The 9,096-nt window shown below is 48.8% G+C and overlaps 1 protein-coding gene across 1 annotated transcript in view; it reads right to left on the reverse strand.

The window, feature by feature from the left end:
- PDLIM4 (PDZ and LIM domain 4) overlaps positions 1-8,517 on the reverse strand; it is a 27,557-nt gene extending 19,040 nt beyond the window's left edge. The window contains exons 1-2 of the mRNA XM_009877270.1: positions 8,372-8,517; positions 1-68 (exon numbers count right to left, since the gene is read on the reverse strand). The exon at positions 1-68 is cut by the window's left edge and continues 12 nt beyond it. Of these exons, the coding sequence (XP_009875572.1) occupies positions 1-68; positions 8,372-8,499 (196 nt within the window). The 5' untranslated portion in view covers positions 8,500-8,517. The remainder of the gene's footprint in view (positions 69-8,371) is intronic.
- Positions 8,518-9,096: the final 579 nt, after the last annotated feature.

The raw sequence follows: 9,096 nt of genomic DNA on the forward strand, positions 1-9,096 counted from the left end.
TGTTGATCCGGTACGCTTGAGCCTTGCCATCTTCCAGGATGGGGGTTGACCAGGTCTTCCCTTCAGCTCTGCAGTGAGAAATTAAGAAAACTCGATTTAAATTGCTTTTAAAAAAAGTAATTAAAAAAAAAACCAGAACAACCCAAGCCCCCAAAACCCCCAAACAACAGAAAAAAACTTCTTAAACAAAACAAAAAACCACACACAAAACCGAAAAAACAAAAAAAAAACCACCTCCAAACCAACCAAAAAACAAAACACAAACATCAAAGCCTCAAATATTTATATAGTATATAGGCCTGTCAGGGAACAAATGTATATATATATATATATATGTTTGTCTAAAATTATCCTCAGAAACAGTACAGTGGTAAACAAAAGAGCTGCCAGTTCCACGGTGTTAAAGCCATGAGGCTCAAAACCATTCCTGAACTATGGGCTCCAGCTTAGTGTGGAGTTTAAGATACAGACTTATTTCAGTTTCAAGATGGCTCTAGTTCTGCACACTCCTGGTTTTGCCCCTTTATTCTGGCCTCGAATCCTGAAACACATCCTGATTTTGTGTATATATACACATATATATACGTATGCATTCCCTAGCCGGCCTGTACACTAGACCACAGCCGGAATTATATAAACACTTTACAGGGAAAAGACTTATATGACTCTGTATGAATCATCCTGACCCGTTTGACAGGTGTCAGACAGAAAAAGCCGTAAAAATACAGTTTCCATTCACAAACACACCTTCAGTCCTGCCTGCGTCAGTCACCTGCAGCATCCAGAGCAGGACGCTGCCACTGCCCAGTGATTTATTTTTTTTTCCCCCACAATGTGCCTTGTTTTTTTCCCCATGGAGGGATCTGGGGGCAGGGCTGGGACGTGATCTCCAGCGTGGGCTGTCGTCTCCAATGCTCGGGGCATGAAGGAGCTGCAGGGACCCTGGCAAGCTCCATCAGGCACATACACAGAGTTTTCTGGGTGCCAAGAAGTTGAGAGATGGCAACTGCGTGAAGCACGAGGTAAAGTTTTCAAGTGCAAACTATTCTGCTTATCCCCACAACCCGCACGTGCACCACGTAATCAAAACGGGTCCTGCTCCGGCAGGCACGGATCACTCGCCACGGCCGAGCATCCCTCGTTGGACTCTGGCCCCTGCCACGTACCACGTTCAGCTTTGGTTTAATTATCTGCAGAGTCCAAGCTTGAAAAATGAAGAGTACAGTTTTAACCCAGGAATTCTTGAGGTGATTCTTCACCTTTGGTATTTCGCATCTAACACAGTCAGCACGCAAACCCGCCTTTTCAAATTCAGGGTGTGATCCAAAAGCTATCAAAAGTAGACTCCCACTGGCTTTAATGCACTTTGGATCCATCCCCTGAGGATTTAAGCTTTGTTTTGTTCCAAACCACTGCTCAGTACTACCATCACAGCTTTTTCAACGGGGAATAATGTACTCTCTCTCAGATAGAGATGCCTTCTGCTGATAAAGTATCTTTAGCGGAATTATTTGATTTTTAGGCTGGGATATTCACTCCAAGATGGTCTTCCCAACTGTTTTCGGTGGAACGAAGGAAATCACCCTTCCCAGGAACAGCAGCGTTCCTAGCAATCCTGACTCGCTTTTTGCCACGACTCAGTGCTGGGTATATTGCTTCCACATTGAGAAATCTCATCCGGAGGCCCAGAACAATGAAAATGCCTAATTACATTGGCAGAGACGCGTTATAATTTCCGTGCTTTTTCCCCTACATTGGATCAGCCCGATGCGTGCTCACGCTGCCGCCAAGCAGGGGCACTTACGACATTCCCCTCGGCTCCGGAGCCCATAAGCCAAACACTGCTTAAAGCATCCCCAAGGACTCCAATTTGCCAGTAAATGAGGACCAAGATGCAGAAAGCGAATCTGATTGCAGAAGATAAGAGCGAGAGCAGTAAATTCCCTTTGCATGAGGCTCAATGTTCGGTCACCGGTAGGGCCAGCGCTTTCTCGTTGGAGTTCCCCACCCCCTCGACAAATAAAGATCTGTTCCAGGAAGCAGCAACACATGTGTTTTCCAAAAATCACTAGAGGTGTCTTCACACTTAATGAAAGACGTGGCCAGATTTAGGCTTGCATGGAAAAAAACCCCTCTGTAGTTAGCGCTTTTAATGATTAAACTCAAGCCTTCACCATCAGTTTCTAAAGAACGACCAGCAAGACAGCCTCGTACAGCTCCCAGTGATGGCCAGAACAAAGCCAGGCTCACCTCAGCCACAAATTCCACTCAAGCTACTCTGAAATTAAGCTGATGTGGCACAATTTCGGTCCTATTTGGCACTTTTAAAGGCTGCCTGCAAAGCATGGGGAGCTGGGAGAAACACCACCCCACCAAAGAGAAACACAAGTAGTGCGTTGGACGAGCGTTTGTGCTGACACAAGGAGGCTCCCTCTTGCCCAGAGGAACAGCAAAACACGGGCTAATCCAATACAATGAAGAGGTCACTGCCCGGGAGTGAGATGCAGCTACTGCAGAAGGGCTGATGCTCAGAGCTCACCCCGTGCCCACCTCCCCGGCAGGACCAGCAGCAGAGAGGGGTCCCCCACAGCCCCTCCCGGACAGGGCAGCAGGGATCTAGGGGTCACCACGGCCACCCCAAACCACCCCAGCGGCAGGTTCAGGCTCCCAACAGCCAGAGCTTTGTGTTTCGGCAACAGCAAAAACTTAATCACGCTTTCCCGACGCAACGGGCGAGAGATCAGACGGCGCGCTCAAATGTTCCGAGTTGTTTAATTTGCAGCTCAAGGATGGGGAAAAGTGTTTTCAGATGTGTTGTAGGGGATTAAAGTCAGCTATGTGGAAATCATTACCCTGCACTAACAACGCTCTGCTCTGTTTTAATGGCTGCTAGGACAAGCCTAAGAAAAATAACTTGACCCAGGTTAGTGCTAGGCCTTCAACATGGGGCTTCGTGGGAAACAGGCCCATTAACAAGGCATAACTGAAAAAAAATAAAGTTGCAGACACCTTTTATCCCACCATTTGTTTTCCAAAAGACTCAACGTCGTTCTCAAAAGATTACTCGCATGTGCTCACATATTTCACCAAAATGTTTATTCACCTGGCAATGATCTGCAAGTCTTGCCCTCTACGTTTGTAGAGCTGCTTCTAAGTTGCAAGAATTCCTGAGTCTTACCCAATTTCTAATTTCTCCATCCCCTTATAAACTAACATTTAGCACTTGGGAAGGTGCCAGGCCAGACCGGGGATGCCGCCGTCTGCAGCTGTGTGAGCGCGCGGCAGCTACATGAACCTCCAGAACCATCACATCGCTGCCTTTTGCCCCAATCCGCACAGTCCCTTTTTGCAGAGGGTGACTCCAGGTTCTTGCCCATCCCCTTCACCTCCTGTGACAGCACATCACTACAGTCACAAACGATTTTTGTCACCAATATAGCCTTTTAGGAGCTGAACCCGGTCTGGAAGCAGCTACAGCTGATGGTTGTAACTCCCCATGACTGTGACCCTCATCAAGGCAACCATAAGGAGTTGGCCCCATCCCTGCAGCCTGGTGGAGGGTTTTCTTCTCCCGTGTGAGGTGGGCAAGGTTTTACACAGGCTGGTGAACAGGCACAGGAGCTGAGCTCTGCTGAGCGCCACAACGGACCCAGCTCATCCAGAGTACGTGAAGAAGCTGTGGGATCTCTCCTCCCTTCATTCCTCTCGGCTGAAACCATCGCTGTGTATCCAGGATCTGGAAAGCTGCCGGTTTTCCTCTCTATTAGTCCTCGAGGAGCTCCGGAGGGGAAGCTGTGATTCACTTTTTCAGTCGTACTTTTACTGGAAACTCGAGAACATCGTACACTCTCATCCTTCCCATCTCTCAGCAGCATGCCTCAGTGGCTCACAGCAAGCGGACCCCGACAAAACCTCCACGAGCCGGGGGAGAACATCCAGCTACGTGAGCTTCCAGGGACTTCTGGGGCTACACGTCCAGCTGGGCTTTCTCTCATAGAAACTTCCAGAGAAACTCCATCTCTGTACAGAGAGCAGGAAGAAATAGAAAAATCGGGTTTTCCCAGCCCACATACACTGGCTTGCTTCCTTCTCAGCCCCTCATCCTTGCTCTGACAGGGTTGCATGGAGCAAAACAGCCCCCAGAGCTGGCCAGGAGTTTCTACAGATGCTATTTAAAAGAAAAATAAGATTTACCCTCTCTGAGGTCCCTTCCCTCCACGGGCAAAGCCCCAGCAGTGCCACTCCTGCAGCACGCATGCCAGACTGAGGGGGAAGAAACTGCTTCCAGGGCTTATTTTAGACAGAAGGAACCTAAAGCCAAACCTTTGAGGATTTATGCTTAGACACCACGTTCAGCAAATAAACACAACACAACAACCCCTGGGTCCTCGGCTGTGCCTGGGGCCAGGCAGGTGCTGCCAGTCCTCCAGCACCCACCCAGCCCCCGGCACAAACACAGCCCTGGTGTTATTATCCAGAGAAAAGGGTGTAACTGGATTGTACTGGGAAGAACAGCATCAATTTTTATATATATTTTTTTCAAGTATCTCACAACACGCATGAATTCCTCCCTGCACATCACGGGAATATGAACACATTACTCCTGAGGCAGAGGAGCTGGAAAGCATCCTTCTTGCCCAATAAGGAATTTCTTCATCTGTATGACTTAAAGACAACTTCACAGTGAGAAAAAAAGAACACATTTTTTTTTTACCACATGATCATCCTTAGCCACACATTTACATTATTTAAAACTCCAAAATCCTTGGCCACCAGTCAAATGCATACATTTCGTGGCTGCACACCAAGCTCTCTGTACCGTGTTTCTGTGAGTAATAATCAGGGGGGCTGTTTCATGCCCAGGATCTTCTCCAACCAGCTGCCACATACCTGCCCTCACTCTCCCCTGCAGGTCCCAGTAAAGCAGATCCACTGCTCCCTTGGCTGGGGATTCACCACCGGGGAAGATGATGCTTGAACTGACTTATCATCAGGGCATCCCGAATCACCCCCTGAAATCTTCATCAGCATCATCACCGCCGCCTCCCCCATCCCTGCCCAGGTGCCAGGAGCTGCCCCAGCCTTAGGAAGCCCACCCAAGCTCCTAGCCTCACATTTCAGAGCCCTTAAACCAGGACCCGGCAACCCAGCCCTTGAGAATCAGTTGGATGATTCAACTCCTTTCGTGAGCCGACAAGGATTTTCCTCCGTTCTGTTTTGGAACACTGAGGCTGCTGTGCTGCTTTGCTTTCCCCAGCACTGCTGCCCAGGAGAATGACCCTACACATCTCAGGGCAAAACAGGATCCGAGGAAGCCAGGGACAAAACTTCAGGAGGAACAAGGGTCTAGCCAAGAAAGGCTTTAGAGAATGGGGCTGTGAAGAAAAAGAGAGAACATTCCCTTCCCAACAGTTTTCCCAACGTGGTCTTGGGGCCAACTCCTCCAAGGAAGGCTGCAGCACAAGCCTTCACACTCTCAGAGGAAAAAGCTTCAGAAAAAAGCTTTTGGGCTCACCTTTCCCCTCTGGCAAGGCCAGGCGGGTCTGGGCAGCGCTGCCAAGGACTTCCCAGCTGTATGCATGCCTCAGCGGGAACGGCATCGCTGATGCCACAAGGTTTCCTGTCCAGTGCCTGAGGTCCTTTGTCCGGACGAACAGATTCTGACACGCAGCCAGGTTAAAAGAAAAGCCTTCAAACCCCACGTGATGTTCCCAATCATGCTAACTGTAGATGTGCCAGTCTCTTCACAGTCCAGCCACATGGTCACACCTGACCGTGGCTGAAGTTTGCAGCACAAGAGAAATCCCACTTCCCTCCTTGTTGCCTCCCAAGCACAGCAGAGAGATCTTGCCTGCGCTGCATGGGAGAGTTTTATACTCTAATTATTTATTCTACCCACAAAGGGTCGGTTCTCCCAGGTCTTGCTTCCCCACTAGGGTATCCAAACGTCTGAATGAAGGAAATGTAATAAATGGGATAATCAGCACCTCCCCCCATCACATTCAGTGGGCTCTCTGCAGCCCCAGCACCCCCAAAACCCAGATGAGCCACACTGGTCTTGGGACACCCTGTCAGAACACACAGTCACTCCCCTTCTTGGCTTCCCCCCATTTCAATTTTCTTACTGAACTTTCTAGTCAAAGGGCATTGACTGACCACAGTAAAGACAAAACCAATCTTGTTCTCTCTCCTGGCGACACATAATGTCAAGGGTTCATGGAGAAAGGGCACGGGATGGAAGAAGGGCTGGAAGCCCTTGGTTGCCAGGCTCGCTGCCCAGTTCCCTGCCCTCCCTTGGGCACACGCTCAGCTGGAGGGAGCCTCCTTCAGTAAAACAGAATTAAATCAAATGTCACAGGTCTTGACTAAAGACGCACAACAGAGCTCGTTGTTTCAAATATATTTCATGAAAACACACCTATTTAAAACAAATATCTCCTTGTGTTGATTTCCAAACTATATATTTAGTTGAAGGCAGCGTAGGGGCAGGATGCTGCTTGGAGAGCATCCTTCTGCCCGAGGGAGAAGACAGTAACACCACCTGCTTTCACAGAATTGTATGGTTTGGAAGGGACCTCTGCAGGTCATCTAGTCCAAGATGATCCTGGAGCCTGGCCTCGTTGCCCAGCCCAGGGTGGAGGTCTGGGCTGCTGGACGTGCCCACAGACCACCAAAGCCCCATCACTGCCCCTTGGCAGCACGAGATCTCTCCGTGTCCCGGGAGGTCTCGGAGCAGGATCTCTGCTCACACCAAATCGCTTCCAGCTGGGCAGAGACGTCTGGATCTAACAGGTCGCTCGGGAAACAGGAGAGAGATTCAAAAGCCATGTCACCGAGAGCTTGCTTTGGGCCAAACTAAAAATAGACCTAAATAAAGGGTTACTGGAGCTGCTGTCCTTACTCTAGACACAATAGATGATTCAGATTTTCCTACTGAGGGAAACGCCACTCCCAAGGCCTTCTCTGGGCACAGCCAAGGTGTTTCGCTCTTGGAGGAACCACCTAACTGACCCAACAGTGCGATCTCCCCCACGCTGAACAGGTCCTCACCACCACCAGCTCCGGTCTGTCCCTGTCTTGCAGAAGTCTCAGCATTTCTTTTTGCCTGACTGTGTGACACAAAAGCCTTTAAAACTCTGCATTTATGAAGACTTAAGGCCTGACAAAACCATTGCAATCCTTCCTGCCTGGCAAAGCCCAGGCAACCTCACTCACAAGCCCTGCACGGCTGTGGGTCATCACCACCAACATCTGCTACAGAGAACCCACCGCTCCCCCGTGCACACTGCAAGGTCTCACAGTTAAAAACATCCACCTTGGTAGCTGCAGTTGGGCAAACCCAACCTGAAGAAACAGATCCTCCTGCTGCCAGAAGTCTTCCACACAGCAGCTTCCAGACCCCCACGAGGTCATTAATGACCATTTCTGCACCTCAGGGAAACTAAGCAGACAGATCACCCTTAACCTCACCAAGACACAAACCAGCACTGCTGAGAGACCTCTGTCCACACTTCTCATGATCGAGTGAAGCTGTAAGAGTGACACAACCCCTGTCCTGTGTCCGTGAGAGAGGAGAGGAGATCCACTTTCATGGAGATACCGCTGACACCACGGGGAGAAGATCAGTCCCACTGAAACTGCTCCACGTGGAAAGCAAAACAACCACCCTCCTTGGTTATGGGAAATGCTACCTGCATGAAGAGTTTTCTTGGTTTGCTTTCTTTCCTAAAGCTGAAGCCACATCACCCCTACAGCACAGGGTGAGCTCAGGAGGCTCTGCTTTGGCCAAGCAGCTTGGACACCCCTGTGACGAGCCATGAGGAACCAACCAGGCTTTGCTCCATTTAGGGCAGCGCTCCTTCTTCGCTGCCCAGGCTTCCCGTCACAAGCTACATGTTTTCCAAGAGAAGCATAAACTGTAAATGATAGCTCTTTATAGCAGGAAATGCCTTTTTTATCTGAAGTGGAAAATTGTATACACTTATTTAAATGTATTACAGATAACATTGGCCATTTGTGAGCCTTATAAGGACCACTCATTCTGCCTGGATAATTAGTGATCTGCACTGGGAACCTTCAACTACAGAACTGATTCCAATGGAAAGCAAAATACTCCAAGCCTTCGTTTTGCTTTGAAATATTCTAAAAAAGTTACTTTGGCAGGACCTTCAAATGTATTTTCATTGAACAGATGGAAAACCTTTGTTTCGTATCAGCTAACTTTTAAAAATAATTTTGGTTTACTCTTTTTAAGGAGGCAAAACAATTACCCAGGCCATGGGGTTGCACCATCAGCTCAGGGGCCAGCCACAAGCCTTCTCCAGAAGAACCAAAGCTGACACAAGAAGACATCAATCAGAAGGGGACCTACCTGTTCACGGAGAGCAGTAGCTGGTCCATGCATGCTTTGATTTTGTTTTGTGCTTCTAAGTGCGTCATGTTCTCCGTGCTCTCTCCGTTAATTGCCAGAATAATATCCCCTGGGCACAGGTTTGCCATGGCTGCTTTACTGCCAGGGTTAATCTAGGCAGGGAAAAGGAAAAGGGTTACTTTAAAAGAATGCTCAGTTTAAAAAAGACCAGTTTCTTGGAATAAGCGGCAGATAAAAGGAATAGTTATTTCTGGGGAGGACATGTCACGTCTACACCAACGGCATCTCCCAGAGGGTAGATGTCAGAGCTCTTGGGTCAGCCCCAGTCCTCCAAGGGCCATCCTCTACAACAATGCACTTTTAAAGAAGAGATTTCCATCAACCCCAGCCAGCGGATGACCAGGTCCTCTCTTTAGATTTGCCTTTTGCTTGAAGTGATGCAACAGCCTCTTTCCAGAGAGATGCTTCACACTCCTTTGGCTCGCAGACCTTAAATCATGCTGCGAGAGTCAATCCCTACAGAGCACAGAAACCCTCCCCTTTGGCTAACTACGTAATTAGAAGCTGAGCACAATCACCCTAATTGCTTCCTGTGGTGAGGTTACATTTGACATCAGTTTTTCCTGACAGTCATTCAAATCACTTGTCTCTCTCCAGCCCTCTGCGGAATTTCACACAGCTCGTTAAGTCTCCACAACTCTTTCCTCCTGGTTTTACAGGAATGC

Source organism: Apaloderma vittatum, unplaced genomic scaffold (genome assembly GCF_000703405.1).
Source record: "Apaloderma vittatum isolate BGI_N311 unplaced genomic scaffold, ASM70340v1 scaffold1001, whole genome shotgun sequence".
Classification (NCBI taxonomy): Eukaryota; Metazoa; Chordata; class Aves; order Trogoniformes; family Trogonidae; genus Apaloderma; species Apaloderma vittatum.